At 43.7% G+C, this 19,541-nt stretch overlaps 1 protein-coding gene across 2 annotated transcripts in view; it reads right to left on the bottom strand.

The window, feature by feature from the left end:
* Window positions 1-19,541, bottom strand: part of LOC121285190 (von Willebrand factor D and EGF domain-containing protein-like) — a 311,018-nt gene that overhangs the window by 34,304 nt on the left and 257,173 nt on the right. For both annotated transcript variants that reach the window (XM_041201452.1, XM_041201453.1), the window contains exon 20: window positions 12,409-12,573. In XM_041201452.1, the coding sequence (XP_041057386.1) occupies window positions 12,409-12,573 (165 nt within the window). The remainder of the gene's footprint in view (window positions 1-12,408; window positions 12,574-19,541) is intronic.

The raw sequence follows: 19,541 nt of genomic DNA, 5'->3' as shown, positions 1-19,541 counted from the left end.
AAGTGGGATCATACCGACTCAAAACATTGGCTGGGATTTTCCGGCCCCATCGTGGGCGGGACCTGCTAAGGGGGAGGGAGCGCCCCAGGCAGGAGTCTGCTGACTAGTGACGAGACCGGAAGATCGCACGGTGGACGGGTGCGGAAAACCCCGCCAATTAACTCTGTTTCTCTCTCCACAGGTGCTGCTGGATCTGGTGAGTTTTTCCAGCGTTTTCTGTTTTTGCTGGCAAGAGTGCTTTTACTGATTCAAGGCTGACATTTCAGTACTGCTCTGGCAATTCAAAACAGGAATCAAAAAGGTTAGTGAAGAGTGAGGAAAGAAACCCGTCTTCTACCTGTCAAAATCTTTAATAATAAATTCATGCAATATCAGATTGTGCATTGTCAAATGAAAATGTATTGTTTTACCAACAGTACTAGGGCTGCTGTTGTGTTCTTCACTCCATTATTTTTTTGTCTATTAAAATGAATGGGAAGGAAAACTGTTGGTGGACGAGGGCAGAGGTGAAAATTCCTGGCAATGGGCTTAACATGAAGACTTTGAATTAGTGCTTTAAAAATAAGTAGTACAGAGGAGCTTTCAGCTTAGCGTGGTTGTATAAGACTAATGTGTTGATGCATTGCAGTGAAACAAGGTTTATAATAAGTGTTTTTCAGCCACTGCTCCAGAATGGGCACGGCAGAGCAGCAGTGTATGATGAGGTAAAAACAAAAAAACTGCGGATGCTGGAAATCCAAAACAAAAACAGAATTACCTGGAAAAACTCAGCAGGTCTGGCAGCATCGGCGGAGAAGAAAAGAGTCGACGTTTCGAGTCCTCATGACCCTTTGACAGAACTTGAGTTCGAGTCCAAGAAAGAGTTGAAATATAAGCTGGTTTAAGGTGTGTGTGTGGGAGGCGGAGAGATAGAGAGACAGAGAGGTGGAGGGGGGGGGGTGTGGTTGTAGGGACAAACAAGCAGTGATAGAAGCAGATCATCAAAAGATGTCAACGACAATAGTACAATAGAACACATAGGTGTTAAAATTAAAGTTGGTGATATTATCTAAACGAATGTGCTAATTAAGAATGGATGGTAGGGCACTCAAGGTATAGCTCTAGTGGGGGGGTTTTTTTATAATGGAAATAGGTGGGAAAAGGAAAATCTTTATAATTTATTGGAAAAAAAAAGGAAGGGGGAAACAGAAAGGGGGTGGGGATGGGGGAGGGAGCTCACGACTTAAAGTTGTTGAATTCAATATTCAGTCCGGAAGGCTGTAAAGTCCCTAGTCGGAAGATGAGGTGTTGTTCCTCCAGTTTGCGTTGGGCTTCACTGGAACAATGCAGCAAGCCAAGGACAGACATGTGGGCAAGAGAGCAGGGTGGAGTGTTAAAATGGCAAGCGACAGGGAGGTTTGGGTCATTCTTGCGGACAGACTGCAGGTGTTCTGCAAAGCGGTCGCCCAGTTTACGTTTGGTCTCTCCAATGTAGAGGAGACCACATGTATGATGAGGATCAGGCACATCAGGAAGATTGAGAATCTGGCATGCCACTTCACACAATAACCTCCAGTGACAGGCAACCATTTGTCAGTGGCAGTGAGATTCAACATTGCCATCAAAGCTAATGTTACAGGAATCTTGGAGCCATGTCACAAGTCAGGCACTCTCTTTATTTGATATGGGCCCAATAATTCCACAGGGGTTGCCCCATCTCTCACTATAACTGTTCTCTTTGAAAAATAACAGATTGATAGGCTTCAAGGAATGGCAAAATGAATTCTCTTCATTGCATTTACAGTGCTTCTGATGTACATATTTCATGTGTTTTGCTGCCTTGTTTGTCCCTTATGTGTTGAAATCTTTCCTAGGTGAGGCAGTAGCATTGGGGACAACTTTCGATCCAACTGATGAGCGGTGGGCAATAAGCTTAAGCTTCATCAGTGCCATGATTGTGCTTCTCTAAAGCTGCTGTGAACATCCCGCTCCCTCAGCCAGCGGTTAAATCACTATTGCAGGAGCAGAAAATGAGGCCAATTGCCCCTGGCATCGAGTGCCAACTGGATACCACTCATTACTCTAATTGTGTCACTGCAGTGGGACATCTCTCATAATGCTCACTGATCTGCCTGAACGTGCCAGAGTGGGTAGCTGTGAGGTCCCTCAATCCTTCCTTCTTGGTTGTAACCATTCACCAAGCAAACTGACAAATTGAAAGCAATAATGAATTTGGATTCCCAAGTCATCACGGCAGCAGTAGAAGCAGATGCTTTGTGCTTATAACAGCTTCACACAGGAGAAGATCATAGTCCATCTAGCCCAACTAGCTACAGTGTTCTTCCTCGTGCATTCCTAATGATCCTGAATTCCAATTCTTCACAGGAAACTTTTTAGTTCTGCAACATATCATTCAAATAATAATAGAATGCAAGAAATATATTGTTCACAATCCAGAATTCTGTACATCTTTCTAAACTCCATCATCCTAGTGTCTTCTAAAATCTCCCCCACAAATAAATCAAACATTGCTCCCTCGTGTCGGGAGTTGGTTCATGTCATTAGCCCTCTCTTTTCCACATTGCGGGTGGAATCTTATGAGGCTTGAGGTGGGGAAGCTGGAGGCAGGACCTGGAGGGAAATCCGAAAGGTTGCTAGGCAATCTTGCTGGAGGTGGGTGAGCAACAGAAGTCTGCCTGTCAGCTTATTGGCAATTAACTGGCTGCTTGGGATCAGTTTGGGGATGTTGCTGGGAGCTTGCTGGCAATGGACAGACTCTACGCTGTGGAAAAAGCCCGGCTGGTTGCTGGGGTTGACCTCCAGTGGTGGTCCAGGGTAGCCAGCGAAGCCTCCGCTATTTATTCCCCCTTACCACCGGAACCTCTTCTGCCACAGGGCTACAGCTACAGGCCATCCCAGGGAGAGGGATGGGAGGGGGCCTCTACAATGATGGTCTGTCAGCTGCAATCACAAATAATTTTAGTAATTTCACACATCTCCCAAAGGTGCCTCCAGCTTGAGAGGAGCCGGCAGGACATCACAGCTGGCAGGACCATCCCATTGAGCCTGCCAGGTGCCTATTCCACCCATTGTCTTTCATTGAATGGCACTCTTATTAATTTGCCGACTCAGATAAGATCACAGATGCGGGGGCCAGGCGTCACCAGCTGGGTCGGGCCACGCTTTTATTCCTGTACTCAGAAAATCTTCAAAAATGGCAAGATTCCGCCAGGTGCCCTGCTTTGTCGGCTTTTGCCTTTTAAGTGTGAGAGCATGGGGAATTCAGGCAGATTCATATGTTCAGAATTTACCTTCTGCAATATATTCTCTTTTCCATCACTGTAACCTGCACAATCCTGTCTACTATTTTCAAATTAACTTCTATATCAGTAGCATTTTTTGAATGTACCTTTAATTTTCAGGTCCATGTGTTACAGATATTTCACAGTAATATTAATGCCTTACCTTGTTTCCATTTTCTTTAACAGCTTTTGCAGAGCTCTAGGCAGTGTTCACCTGGGGTGACGCATTGGTATATTTGTTGCCTCTTTACATATGTTTGGCTACCCTTCTCTACCAAAACTCTCAAGTTTTTGCACGGTAGAGTTTTACCAGCACAAATGTGCAGCCTGGTTGGTAAAACTTCTTGAAGTTCAGCCAGTTTCCTCAAAAACTGAACTGTTCCCACCTGAATCAAACTTTGATATTTTGGGCAGAATTTTGCCCTTGGCAGGTGGGCTTGGCAGGGGCGATTGGGAAGCTGACCGCCGCCCGCGATTAGCACCACACTGCACCGCGATTTCACACCAGCGTGAACCATGAGTGGAAGCGCTGAGCACCGTCTGTGGGCGGGGAGGAGAGCGAGCGGGCCAAGCACGAACTTCATGCATGCGCGCAAGTGAGCGCTGCATAATCTCCCTGAGGCACGGAGCTGCCTGTGGGAGATGAAGAGGTTTAACAAAAAATAATAAAGAAAATAAAAATGTAACAAAACATGCCCCTCATGTGACTCTGTCACATGAGCCGGGGACATGTTATTAATTCAATTGCAAAACTTTTACTTTATTTTTATTTGCTTTTGGAAACCTCATCCCACCTGTGGATGAGGTTTCCAAAAAATGCAAAGGCCATTTAACCTATTTGTCTGCCCGCCAACTGTTAGGTTGGATGGGCAGTGAAAAATTTAGCTTAATTTTGATTATTTAGTGGTCTTAACAGGCCTTTTGATTGTCGGCGGGTGCGCTGCTGACTCCGGTGCACACCTGGCAATTGAATTGCGCGTTGGCACGCTCGGCCGATGTCTACGTGCGTCATTTCACGCATGAGTGGGCCAGGTGCCCACCCGCCCACTGAGCGAAAATTTCTACCCTTTACGTTGGTTAAGTGGCTTGGCTGCTTGAGAGGCATTAAAGGATTACTATTGGTGTGCTGTGGCTGGTGCTAGTTTTTAATTATTGCAGTTAATTATTTTTAATCATTGTAGCCATACCTTCCTGCAATTTCACCAGTATGTAAATCAATAAACATTCTTTTCATTTTTCTTCAAAAGTGGAACGTTTAATCCTCAGCGTTTTCATTGGAAAGTGGTTGTTGTGCATGCATCATCAGCTGTGCTACATATATTTTGCTAAAGATTGTTATTTTGTATGGAATTATTTGCACAGTCCCTTCACAGTAACTGCACACATTAAAACAGTCCCGCCTAAAGACGGATAACTGGAGCGAATGGGAAAAAAACCCTGGCAGCTAAGGTTATCACCCTGGCAGTAAGGGCTACTGCCTTGGCCTAGACTTCATCCCCATCTTCCACCTGGTTATGTTTTCTATGCTTATGTCCAAATGACACTGAGGGTTGGAGAGGTCTGGGATTTCATGGCACCCACCCAATTTACCGTTAGTTCTCAGAGCCATCCTGTGTAGGCTCTGGGAGTGTCGGCAATTACCCCACAGTAAGAAAATTTCGGAGAGGGACAAGTTGAGTCTGCACCTCCGACATGACTGTCCTCTTCACACTGGTTGGACCTCTCTGGAAAACTTGCTGTGATCCTGGCGGATGGTGACCGTGACACAGGGAAATGGGTCGAGACTAGGACAGATCCGTCTAGCCCAAGACTTCAGTAGGGAGCCTCAACTGACAGGAGTGCATAGCAGAAATTAAAGCATGCACTAGCCATGACGGTTTGAACTTTTCACAAACACAGCTGAGCAATCATTGGCAGCGGTTGCTGAAATTTTCAATCTGTGTGCCCGACAGGCAGATAAAATCTGAAAATGACCATATTTCAGTTAGGTGAGTAATATCATTGAATTAATATTTGCTGAAAATGGTGGGTTGTCCCAGTGGGTTTCCTTTGAAATGTTTCCTTGAATTTCCAAGTACAATGGTAGAGAGCTGTTCCATCACTAACCTATTGAAAATTTGAAGTAATTCTTACGCAATAAATAGATTAGGAGATATGCATAATGAATGATACCTTGTGACTATCCATATGGCACTAGTTCATTTCAAATTAATCACTGGATTCCCCACTATGAACATTTCAATAAGTCACTCCTACTAATGTCTCCATGGTCAACTCTGTTGAATTTTAACAAAAGTTGTCATTCATTGATAAATCATTATATATCTCCTGCAATATTATAGTAAAATTCACTTTAATACATCACTAACTGATCAGCTGCTAAATGCCCACAAGTGCCAGGATGACAGAATAAACTGGTAGCACTATAGGTAAAATAGCTGCGCCAATGCAAGAAAATAAGACTTGCACTTATATAGAACCATTCATAATCTCAGGACATACCAAAGTGCTTCACAACCAATGAAGTACTTCTGAAGTATAGTCACTATTGTACTGTAGGAGAACATGGCAGTCAATTTACACACAACAAGCTCCCATAAAAGCAACATGATAGCAAACAGATAACCGTTTTTTTTAATGTTTGTCGAGGGATAATATTGGCCAGAAGACCAGGAATAACTTCCGTGCTCTTCGATGAAATAATGCTGTGGGGATCTTTTGCATCCACCTGAAAGACATCATCTGCACTGCAGTGTCAGACTTAAGTCCTTCTGACTTGGAATGCTTTCAACCGAAGCACAGCTGGATCAGGATCAATTGTCCATGTGACCAGACAGCAACATGGTAAAAAAGAAATGGTCAGGCCGTTTGAACTCGAGGAAGGTAATTCCTTCTTTAAGGAAAACTGTGAAAATGTCGATTTTTATTGTTGCCTAATGATCCACTGACAAAATTGCATCAATATGTGGCTTTGCAATGATTGCTTTCTCAGCACATGATATCAATCTTGAATTGCGAATTGGAGAAAGATCGGCACTCTCATTTTTTTGTCAAAAGTTATTTCATCCACAATTACAAGTTATGTTGATACAGACTGACCCAACCCAACTTAGGACAGTTTGCACTAGGAGCTCCCTATTATGCTTTTAGATCAGTAAAAGCAAATTACAAGACAGTGAGTGTAGATCATCGTGCCACAATGGGTTTTACTAGTGACAACAAAAATAATGTGCGACATACGGAAATTAAAACACATCATATTACTACGGTATATGGATTCAAAACACAGATGGGAAACATCTGCAAACAATCTATCCTGGATGAGCTTTTAATGGGCCCAGTGAGTTCCAAGTTTACATAGACTTGTAGCTGTGCCATTTTGAATCAAGGTCGCTGGGTCATAGTAAAGCTGCTATTACTCAAAGGCCTACCTGCATTGTGGCTTTCGGAATCTAGGCTTATCAAGTCATGAAATTTTTTCTATGCAGCTATTTAAAGTAAATTTGTACTTCAATTATGTTTTACTATTGCAGCAGAAAGTAACAAGTGAGTGGTTGATGGGTCTTCAGGGGTGCTTATCAGCACTGACAGATTGGTTGATGATTCTGTTTTTCCTGAACACAATATATTTTTTAAACTTTTTCTTGTAATGTAGGCTTTGCTGACCTAACAGGCGTTTAGTGTCGATTTCTAGTTGCCTTGGGAAGGAGGTCAGTGGCAACACTACATCCATATATCTCAACAAAAAACAATGATTTCGATATTAAGTCAGTTGCATGTGGAATAGACTAAAACATCTATTAACAGTGAATAATGACTGTCAAACCATTCAAAACAAAAAAGAACTGCACTGATTCCTGAATCAGCAGGGAGTAGAAGGATATAGTTTTGGGTGTAGGTGAAGTATAGGCCTGAATCTTCCGAGCAGTGGCAATACTGCATGCAACATGGTTGTCACAGAAATATATAACCAGCGTTTCCCCAGGAAACTCCACTGCAGTGGAGAGTAGAGTCAAGGGGAGCACACTCACTTGGTATTCACTCACGTTGACATAGCCCCCAGGGCAATGGGCCAAGCACTGAAAAATGTGATTAGTGTAGTCAGATCTTTGTTGGCCGGTGCAGACACAATGGGCCGAATGGCCTCCTTCTGTGCTGCAAACGTCTATGAGTCTATAAGACAGGGCACGCCCCCTTTCAGGGCACTAGCTGCCTTTTTCTGCCTGGTAAGTTTAAAGGTCCAGTTTTTTCATGAATGTTAGTGGATGAGTGGGTGAGTGAATGGGTTGGTGGAAGAGTGGGTGAGAGGGGTAGGCGGTGAGGTGTGTGAGGGGTAGGTGAGTAGGTAGGTGAGGTGGGTAGGTAGGTGAAGTGGGTAGATGGTGAGGTGGGTAAGGTGGTGAGGTGGCTGAGGGGTAGGTGGATAGCTGGGTCACTGGGCAAGGTGAGTGAGGTGGGTAGATGGTGAGGTGGGTGAGGGGTAGGTGGGTGAGGTGGATGAGATAGGTGAGTGGTTTGGTAGGTTGGATTGGTAGTCAGGTCAGGGGTGGTAGCCGGATGGCCGGGGGTAGTTGGGCAATAGTTGGGAGTTGGGTCTGGTCAGGGTAGTCGTGTGGTCAGTGGGTAGTTGCGTGTTAGTCAGATCAGGTTCGGGGAGTAGTCAGATGTTAGTTGGATCAGGTTAGGGGATAGTCGGATGGTCGGTTGTGAGTGTAGTCAGCTAGGAGGGGTAGTTGGGTAGGGTTGGGAAAGTTAGTCAGGTGGTCGGTGGGTAGTCGGGTTGGGGGTTAGTCAGATTGTTGGAGGTAGTCGGGGTTAAGTGGGGTTGGGGCATAGCCAGATAGTCAGGGGTGTAGTTGGGAGAGCAAAGGTGTGATTGCTGTAATATGCCTTTAAGGTATATCAGTATGACATCATGAAGGAAAATGTTGTCTTAGTTTCACTTTAACTTTGAGCAGAGCGAGCGTGCACACACATACATGCACATATCTGCATCTAGTCTTAATAAATGAACCCAAACTTGTTTACCCAACCACTTATCAGCGATTGGTGCCTTGTGTTATTTACAGTAAATAAACTCAAGATACTGTATGAGCCCAGCTGATGTTAATATTAGACAAGTTAGATCCCAGAGTGAAACCTGGATTGAAACTTTGTTTTTTTTTAAGAAACCATGGAGTAAAGTTACTGAACAAATTCACAGGAGTCTACCGATGAACTTTTTAATACAAAGAATAACATATTTATTAAACAAGAAAAATGAACTATATTACACCAGCCAAACTGATCAGAAGAAAGCTCAAGACAAACATGAGATGATGATTCAAATATTCACTCTTCTTTTACCCCAGAAATGTCTTTACAGACACATACAAATTCAGGATGATAAAACAAATTACAATATCTATCTTATACTCCAATGCTCAGGATAAGTATGCAAAACATGTGAATTAACAGATGAACTGTGGTCAGACACACAACACTCCAAAGTAAATGACAGATGTGACCAAAGCAGATTCCATGGATTTCTCAACAACCCAACCAGATGTTTGTCACATTGTGAGCCACCAGTCTCACGGAAATTGTCTTTCCCATGATGTTTCCAATCTCCACATTTGATGAACTTGCCTTTGAATTCTCTTCAAACGTTACCCCTACTCAGCTGGCTTCAACAAGGATTTACCTTCAGGGTTTCAATTTTGTTTTCCGAGATTCTTTTTCCCGGGATCTCCAAGTACAATCAAGCTTCATCTTCCAGGCACGCTTTCAGATCTTCAGCAGTGCCAAGCAGAATACCATTGCTCTAAAAGGCCTGTGGCAAGGAGTAAACAACCTTTGGCTGCCCTTTCAGATCTTTTGGGTTTTTCTCGAGCCCACTTTGCTTCAAGTCTGCTCCACGCAGACTTTCTCTTGCTGTAATATGCCTTTCTCTTTAACTCGGAGCCTATTTCTCTGCTCCTTTCTTTTAACTTTGCTTCTGGGATCTCTTTCTGATCCCTGTCTCAATCCCTTACCTGGGACTTCTTGCTGGGGCGTCTTTCCTGTCTGCCTTCCCGTGCCCTGCTCCCTGGAACACCTTCTTTGGAATGGCACTCCGGTTCAGGTCACCTGACCTGCAATTAACGCCGTTTGTTCTTTACTTCCGTGCAGGCGTGCAGGGCTGCTTCCCGGCTTGAAGACAGTAAAATTATCGAACTGCGCATGTGTGGTCATTTCCAGGTTGGTGAATGCACAGGAGGAGGAGGCTTCACAAATATCCCGAACCTCAATGATGGGCAAGGCCAGCACATTAGTGCAAATGATGAGGCTGAAGCACTTGCAACAATCCTCAGCCAGAATGGATGATCCATCTCTGCCTCCTCCGGAGGTCCCCACCATCACTGATGTCAGTCTTCAGCCAATTTGGTTCACTCAATTGTGATATCAAGAAACGGCTGAAGGCACTGAACACTGCAAAGGCTATGGGCCCTGACAATATTCCGGCAATAGTGCTGAAGACTTGTGCTCCAAAAATTGCTGCACCCCCAGCCAAGCTGTTCCAGTACAGCTACAACTGGCATCTACCCGGCAATGTGGAAAATTGCCCAGGTATGTGCAGTACACAAAAAGCAAAACAAATCCAACACAGCCAATTACTGCCCATCAGTCTGCTCTCAATCATCGGTAAGGTGATGGAAAGGATCATCAACAGTGCTATCAAGCACCACTTGCTTAGGAGCAACCTACTCACTGACGCTCATTGGAGGTTATGCCATGGTCAATCAGCTCCTGACTGCATTATAGCCTTGGTTAAAACATGGACAAAAGAGGTGAACTCAAGAGTTGAGGTGAGAGTGATTGCCCTTTATATCAAGACAACATTTGACCGAGAGGAACCCTAGCAAAACTGGAGTCAATGTGAATCAGGAGGAAAACTCTCCATTAGTTGGAGTCATACCGAACTCAAAGGTAGATGGTTGTGGTTGTTGGAAGTCAATCATCTCAGTTCCAGGATATCATTGCTGGAGTTCCTCAGGGTTGTGTCCTAGGCTCAGCCATCTTCAGCTGCTTCATCAATGACCTTCCTTCCATCATAAGATCAGAAGTGGGGATGTTCGCTGATGATTGCACTATGTTCAGCAATATTGGTGACTCCTCAGATACTGGAGCAATCCATGTCTAAATGCAGCAAAACTCATAATATCCAGGCTTGGGCTGACAAGTGGCAAGTAACATTTGCGCCACACAAGTATCAGGCAATGACTACCTCCAAGAAGAGAGAACCTAACCATTGCCCCATGACATTCAGTTGGCATTACCATCGCTGAATCCCCCTCTATCAACATCCTGGGGGTTACCATTGAACAGAACCTGAACTGGACTAGTCATATAAATACTGTGGTTATGAGGGCTGGTCAGAGGCCAGGAATCCTGTGGTGAGTAACTCACCATCTGACATCAAGCCTGTCCACCACCTACAAGGCACAAGTCAGGAGTGTGATGGAATACTCTCCACTTACCTGGGTGAGTGCAGCTCCCACAACACTCAAGAAGCTTGACACCATCCAGGACAAAGCAGTCCGCATGCTTACTCCCTCCACCACCGATGGCAGCAGTGTATACCATCCACAAGATGCACTGCAAGAACTCACCAAGGCTCCTAAGACAACACCTTCCAAACCCACCACTGCTACCATCTAGAGAGACAAGGGCAGCAGACAGATGGGAACACCACCACCTGGAAGTTCCCCTCCAAGCCACACACCATTCTGACTTGGAAATATATCGCTGTTCCTTCATTGTCGCTGGGTCAAAATCCTGGAACTCCATCCCTAACAGCACCCTGGGTGTACCTATACCACATGGACTGCAGCCGTTCAAGAAGGCAGCTCACCACCACCTCCTCAAGGGCAATAAGGGATGGGCAATAAATGCTGGCCTAACCAGCAACGTCCACAGCCCATGAATGAATAAAACTAAACACACAAGGCCCACTGGGAACTGCAGTTCCTGACCTATGACTACCGATTAAGGTGAATATTTGCATTTCGTCACAGTATTTTATAATTATAATAACATGACAGTTGGTTACCCAGGTACTAGACTTGGTTATAAACTGTTTACCATTTCTTGAGTAACCAGCTGAGTCTTGCATATCTGCCACTAGTCTCCAAATCTAGCTCAGTCGCAGAGACATTCACACAGGGTGCCAAGGAACAGAAGAACTGCCCTTGGGAAGTTTAAACTCCCAAGCTATTCCCACATAGCTCCGCACATCAAGACTTCTGCAGGGTCCTGATGCACATCCTCAGATGTTCCTCCGGCCTCCGACGATCCAGAGTCCAAAACATTTGGTCCATAATATAACATTTATTCAGCCACTAGAAACTAACATATCCATTTAATATTTTTACATAAAATGCTCTGAAAATTAGATAAATATGTTATGTTCATATATTTTTTAATTTTTTTTTCATCTAAGAAACACATTGGGCTGCAAGATGCAAGGTCTGGCTCATTCAAAATGTTCTTATTCTTTGATAAAACTTGTCAAATGTTTATTTCTTTTTTGCTGAAAGTATTAAAACAAGGAATTTGTTTTTAATTGCACCTTAAGGAAAACTAAGATGAGGATGACCAATTTTATCAGTTACAGCACAGACAGGGCTGAGTTGATTGTCAAAGCACCAGGGATGAGGAACTTAGAGAAATTTGAGAGGAGATTAGATAGACGTGTTCAAAATCATGAAGGGTCTAGACAGTTTAGATAGGGACAAACTGTTACCACAGGCAGAAAGTTCGAGAACTAGAGGACACTGATTTAAGATGAATGGGAAAAGAACCAATGGTGACATGATGAAAAAGGTTTTTACACAGCAAGTGGTCAGGATCTGAATTGCACTGCCTGGAAGTGTATCAGTCAAATTCAATCGGGACTTTGCAAAGGGAACTGGTAACAGATGAAGGTAAACATATTGCAGGGTTATAGAGAAAGGACAAGGGAGTGGGACTAGCTGAGTTGGTCTTGCAGAAAGCTGGCATGAACACAATGGGCCAAATGGCCTCCTTCTCAACTGTAATTGTTCTATAATTCTCTGTATTCCACTCTCCTGTATTCATGAGATTACAGTGCTAAAATCAAACTCACCATGCCGTGGGATCTTCATACATGTTCGCCCAGTGCCAAAGAATCCAACAGGACAGCGGCCACAAGCAAAACCAACATAAGGTGGCTTCCGATCGAAACACTGAACTCCTGGGAAGCACGGTTTATTTGCACAAGTAATTGTGTTCTGTGGGACTGTGGTTAAACCTAAATAAAAAGCAAAAGGCTGGTTTAGAATCAGAATAATTTATTTCATGGAAATACATTAGTGGCCAAGTCATAAACCTGGATTAAACCTTTTTAAAAAGGTTATATTAATTATAAAAAAAGAGATGATGCTGCAGGATAAAATGGAGTGATTAATTGCAAGATGCATCATGTGCATGTGCACTCTGTTTGAGATTGTGCAGCATAGCAATCATACACCCTGTCCTGCACTGGAGGGGATGTGCTGGCTAGACTGTGGCATTTCGGACCTTATTTGAATATGTCGATGACATCGAATGATCTTGTGTGATGGTGGAGAAATCTCCTCCCTGGACTTTGGGATGCCCTGTTGTGCTGGGGCAACAGAAATTGAGGTGTTGAAGATTTAAACTGCAGAACTTTCTTAAAAAGCCTGCAAGATGATGTCTAACTCAGGTCTGGCTGCCCTTTAAATCCGGTGCCAGCTCCTGCACGGCCATCAGGTAATGTCAGAGCCACCGCCCCCACCCCCCCACAGGCCACTCTCTGGTATTTTTGGGAGAAAATAATAATGAAAACGCTGAGGGAGGCAGAGACAAAGAAGTAAATTTAAATATGAACATTCTTTCAGAAAAACATTTAACAGAAAATAATTGACTGGGTCTAAATATGGACCATCTTCAAAGCAGGAAAGCTCTGTAATCCAATGGCTGTTGTATTCCTATTCACAACCACGTCCTTTGAACCTATCATTTTTTCATGGATGTCAAATAAACAGGATGGTGTGCTACAAGTAACTGTTACAACTGGGATGGGAGGAGTGCACAGTTTATCTAGCCCCACTACTCCACAGGCCTCACCATTAGTCTAAAAGATTAATTCACTCACCAAAGTGACCAGAGGTGTACCTTCACTACTGTTAGACACAGAAGAAAAAAAATACTTTAACCAGGCTTCTTTCAATAAGCTCAGAATGATTGATTTATTATAAAACAAAAATTTTTGAAAACAAGTTGCAAGAACTGGTTAACGCACAATTGTAATCTGGAAGTATAACTATCTAGCCCTCTTAAAATTCCCCAGCACACACACACACACACACACACACACACACATACAAACACAAACAGACAAAGGACAAAAAGTTAGGGTTTCTGCAGAGATGGGCAGTTGAAGAAAAGACATTGCAAAACAAAGGATAAAATTTACAGGGTTTCAACGCTGACAATCTGGAGCTCCCTTGTGTGAAGACAGATCATTAGTTCCAGTAAATGCCTGGAGGTTCTCACCAACGGAGATTCAGCATGGAGGAAAATAGAACTGGATCAATCATTCCTGTCTCAGCCTCTCGGTGTGAGATGAGGATTCCTAGCTGGATATTCATACCCACTCTAACCCTGTGAGCCCTGGAAGGAACCACTGACGTAAAAATTGACCACCGTGGTCACTTTCACAACCATGGCAGTGGATACCTTCCATTTCCCCCGGCATCAAACCCTGCAGCAGGGGGCACATGTGACCGACCAGTTCCCTAGACATGCGCAGTCTTCGGCGACACTGGTTCTAGTCAGTCATCTGACGGAATGATAAGTGCCTTCTATAAGGTCTACGAGCGACGGCTCTCTGTGAATCTTTAGCTGTGTGCACAGCAGGCTCTGCTGCCCCTTCATCCTGAGGGAGGCTCTCCTCCCTTTGCCAAGCCAGGAATCTCCACTGCACTCTTCTTCTTCTCTGTTCCCTGTAAGCCATGAGGTATACCGCTAAATCATCAGACTCCATGATCTTGTTATTCTCCTCCTGCAGGATCAAAGAGAGATGTGTGGGTTAGCATTTGTGTCCTACGAACCTCTCTTGGTTAAGTCTGAAGGCCCCTTCATGCATGCAGGAGGGTGCTGTCCACCACCTGGATGGCCGGTGTGTAGTGCACTTCATGGGGCTGTCCGAAACCCCACCCACCTCTGCCCCACTCCACTTGATCGATTGGTGGCAGCTTTGGCCACTGGACTGCATAATGTGCTCTCAACTCAGTGCAGGCATTCTCCCATACTGCACTGTAAGGTTGCACTGTTAGCTTGAACCATTAGGGATACTGATCCAAACCTTAAGAAAGACATTGCAAGTGGCTGTGAGTGCCTCCACCAGTGACTATGCCATGGCCACCTCTCGCAAGGGATTTTACAACTTACCCAGTTGGCCAACTGTTATGCCGTCCCCTAAAATGCACATTAATTTGCAGTCTGCGCCTGAGGGGTGAAATATTCTGGAGCCTTTGGTGGCGCATTCATGCTTTTGTGTTGCTTGATTGGGCAGAAAAGCATCAGAAGCCCGACTCCAAGCATCTCAATGGAACTGCGGCTGTACAGTCTTACCTGTGGAAAAATGCTCACTTTTGACAAGCTTTTCTAAGTGCATAGCCACTTCCCTGAACCTCCAAGTCCCAGCGCCCACTCCCCCGGTATGTGTTTGCCCCCCCACCGCCCCCCCCCCCACCCCCCCAAACGCCCGGGGCATGTGCTTGTGTACTTCCTTCAACCTCAACCCCTCTGCTGGTCTCACCCACATTACAGGCCTTGTCCCAGCATCACACTGAACTGAAAGTCAGCCAGAAAAAAGCAGCTTGCCTGTGCCCACACCAAACGCACACATTTCTTCCTTGATGTCCTATGGGTGATACTCGCGAGCACTGCGCAAGGTTGTGTGCACTCACCTGAATTCCCCTCAAAGTTCAGGTCGCCAGGTGCACGTCTTCTAAAGGCAGCCATTGAAGCACATCATTCTGAAGTCACACAGATGTGAGTGGTAAATTTGGTGTAAGGGGATGATTCCAGTGATTAGGGTTTATAATAAGATGCTAAAGTATTGAAATTAGGTTCATGATGTGCGGCACGGAAATGTAGCCTGCCATTAAAGGGTGGAGCGGATGACCGCAAACTGGTTCATGACGGTATAAAGCTGATTTTTGGCCTTCTTGCCATATTATCCGTTGATGCCTGCCGCCAATGAGATTGGATGATTTTGCCCTGAGTGTGGGCAGTAGGAATTTTTAAAAATGTATTTATTTGTTACCAGTTGCTACCTAATGGAAAATCAACATCCAGCAGCACAGATTTGTGCCCCATTTCACAGAGATCCCTATCTCAATCATGCTTTAGGATTGCATTGGGAGGGACTAGACAATTTCTTGAAGGAAGAACCAAATTGCTGTTTTCACCTCCTGACTGATGATGTAGAGTAGTTTTGTGCAGAGGCAGGGGGCAGGCTTTCTTCTGTGCATTCCTGTTTCCAGGAATGCAAGAACTGAAGAAGGATGGGTATGTGGAGAAATTGATAACAGTTGTTTGCCCTTCATTAGAAAGTAATGTGCTCTCATTAGTTTGTCCCCTAGTTTAATCACAGTAATCTAATAAACCCAATCAATCGGCAGGTTTTTATTTAGTTTTTATAGGTGTGAATCCCACATAGTAAGTGTATAGCATGAGGTTGTGGTGCCCACTTCTTGCTCACCTAAGAATTCACCGAATGATGTAGATTGCCAACATGCAATTCCTAAAAGACATTGTAGTCAGGAGAATCCTGGATATCACAGCCATTTAATCCATTCTGTCTTGGTATCTAGTGCAATGTACTCAATCTGAGAATCTTGAAGATTTCTAGCTGTTCAATATAACAGTTGAAATGTTCAATTATTTTCTCCCTACTAGGTCTAACAAAAGCCCTTAGGATTTGAATCCTTCTACTAGATCTCCTCTTAATCTTCTTGGCTCAAAGGAGAACAATCTCAGCTTCTCCAATCTCTCCATTATCCCTGGTATCATTCTGCTCAACCTCCTCTGTATCTTCTCCAAGACGTGACAGCTTTCCCAATTGTGGGGTCCAGAATTGTACACAATACTCCAGCTGAAGCTAAACCAGTAGTTTGTAAAGCTGACTTTGTATGGTTTCCTTGTTTTTGTATTCAGTGCTCCTATTTTTAAAGCTAAGTATCCGAATCACCTAATCAGCTTGCCCTGCCACCTTCTTTGTGAGCTATGATTTGTGAGTGTACACCTCCAGGTCCCTCTGCTCTTATACCCTCCTGAAAATAGTGCAATTTATATTGTACTGTCTCTCCATATTATTTCTCGCAAAATACATCACTTCACATTTATCTGCATTATCTGCCATGTGTTTGCCCATTTACCCTTTCTGGGCATGCCACCCTCAATCTGCTAATATCCTGTTCACATTTTACTATGTTGTCAAGCTCTGTATCATCAGCAAACATTGAAATTGTACTCTCTACACCTCAGTGCAGGTCACTTATACGTAACTCCACTACAATTCTCTCCAGTCAGAAAAAAAACACCCCTTCATCCCCATGTTCTGCCTCCTATCCCTTATTGCTTGCCTAAGTTCCCACCAGTCCTTTAATACCATGCGCTTCATTTTTCCAAATAATATGTGTTACGTTATCAAGTGTTTTTGAAAGTTTATATATACTTCTAATGCACTACTTACATCAACCCTATCTGTTACTTCATCAAAAAACTGAATCAAGAATGAAGTAATCTAAAGGAAGTGGTTGTGAAAAACCTGCAGTTTTACAAGCTATATGTCTCCAAAACACATGGTTCAGAATCCTTTGCTGGAGATTAAGTTTGTCAGTGAATTCTCAAAACATATTAGCTTGTAATAGGATATGGTTTCCCTTTTCACAATATATAAGGCAAGTCATGTGCCTCCTCTCCTACAGTGAGAATGATCATGCAGCTTTAAAAATAATGTTTTCAAAATATTTTTCAATCAGCACTGCCTGGTGCCAAAGTCTAATAACGAGTATAAACCAGGATTGGGTCTGGCTGGATTCCATTTTTTCATTTATCTGGTAATGGTTGTTGTAAACTGTATGAAAGCATGTAAGAGTTCGAGCTATGAAATGCTAATGCAGCTGCATCTTATTAGCAGCCTATTATTAACAATTTTACAGTTACACATGTGGAAGAGGGATTGCTTCTTAACTACATGCTTTCAATTTATATAACAGTGATCAGAAAACCAACTGTGGCTTTTCAAAGGTGCATACAATAAATATGCCATGTTAATTAATGCAGTATACTGTCACACCACCCAAATAATATATGGTTCTTAATTTGATTAAATTTGGATTATTCATCTATGACTGGAAATAATTTTATAGATAAAAACAAAAAAACTGCGGATGCTGGAAATCCAAAACAAAAACAGAATTACCTGGAAAAACTCAGCAGGTCTGGCAGCATCGGCGGAGAAGAAAAGAGTTGACGTTTCGAGTCCTCATGACCCTTCGACAGAACTTGAGTTCGAGTCCAGGAAAGAGCTGAAATATAAGCTGGTTTAAGGTGTGTGTGTGGGGGGCGGAGAGATAGAGAGACAGAGAGGTGGAGGGGGGCGGTGTGGTTGTAGGGACAAACAAGCAGTGATAGAAGCAGATCATCAAAAGATGTCAACGACAATAGTACAATAGAACACATAGGTGTTAAAGTTAAAGTTGGTGATATTATCTAAACGAATGTGCTAATTAAGAATGGATGGTAGGGCACTCAAGGTATAGCTCTAGTGGGGGGTTTTTTTTATAATGGAAATAGGTGGGAAAAGGAAAATCTTTATAATTTATTGGAAAAAAAAAGGAAGGGGGAAACAGAAAGGGGGTGGGGATGGGGGAGGGAGCTCACGACCTAAAGTTGTTGAATTCAATATTCAGTCCGGAAGGCTGCAAAGTCCCTAGTCGGAAGATGAGGTGTTGTTCCTCCAGTTTGCGTTGGGCCCCACAAACTGGAGGAACAACACCTCATCTTCCGACTAGGGACTTTGCAGCCTTCCGGACTGAATATTGAATTCAACAACTTTAGGTCGTGAGCTCCCTCCCCCATCCCCACCCCCTTTCTGTTTCCCCCTTCCTTTTTTTTTCCAATAACTTATAAAGATTTTCCTTTTCCCACCTATTTCCATTATAAAAAAAACCCCACTAGAGCTATACCTTGAGTGCCCTACCATCCATTCTTAATTAGCACATTCGTTTAGATAATATCACCAACTTTAACTTTAACACCTATGTGTTCTATTGTACTATTGTCGTTGACATCTTTTGATGATCTGCTTCTATCACTGCTTGTTTGTCCCTACAACCACACCAACCCCCTCCACCTCACTGTCTCTCTATCTCTCCGCCCCCCACACACACACCTTAAACCAGCTTATATTTCAGCTCTTTCCTGGACTCGAACTCAAGTTCTGTCGAAGGGTCATGAGGACTCGAAACGTCAACTCTTTTCTTCTCCGCAGATGCTGCCAGACCTGCTGAGTTTTTCCAGGTAATTCTGTTTTTGTTTTTAATAATTTTATAGATCTGATGAAATCAAAAAGTCAAATTATACGTACAAATAGGTTGTATCAGATTAATAATGGTGCTAACTAAATATAGCAGCACGGGTGTCAATCTGGTGAAACTATAAAAAAGGACTACTTGCATGTCAAACAGCATAAGCAGAAAGTGATAGCCAGAGCTAAGTGTTCCCACAACCAATGGTTTGAACCTAAGCTCTGCAATCCTGCCACATCCAGTCATGAATGCTGGTGGACAATTAAATAATTCAATGGAGGAGGAGGCTCCACAAATATCCCCATCCTCAATGATGGGAGAGCCCAGAACATCAGTGCAAAAGATAAGGCTGAAGTATTCGCTACAATCTTCAGCCACAAGTGTTGAGTGGATGATCCATCTCAGCCTCCTCCAGAGGTCCCCAGCATCACAGATGCCAGTCTTCAGCCAATTCATTACAGTCTTGGTTTAATCATGGACAAAAGAGCTGAACGCCTGAGGTGAGGTGAGGGTGACTGCCCTTGACATCAAGGCTGTATTTAATTGAGTGCGGCATCAAGGAGCCCTAGCTAATCTGGAGTCAATGGGAATCAGGGCGAAAGCTCTCCACTGATTGGAGTCATACTTAGCACAAAGGAAGATGGTTGTGATT

This window comes from Carcharodon carcharias, chromosome 12 (assembly GCF_017639515.1).
Source record: "Carcharodon carcharias isolate sCarCar2 chromosome 12, sCarCar2.pri, whole genome shotgun sequence".
Taxonomy (NCBI): Eukaryota; Metazoa; Chordata; class Chondrichthyes; order Lamniformes; family Lamnidae; genus Carcharodon; species Carcharodon carcharias.
The sequence above is the reverse complement of the archived record's forward strand: the minus strand, read 5'-3'. Positions and strand labels throughout refer to the sequence as shown.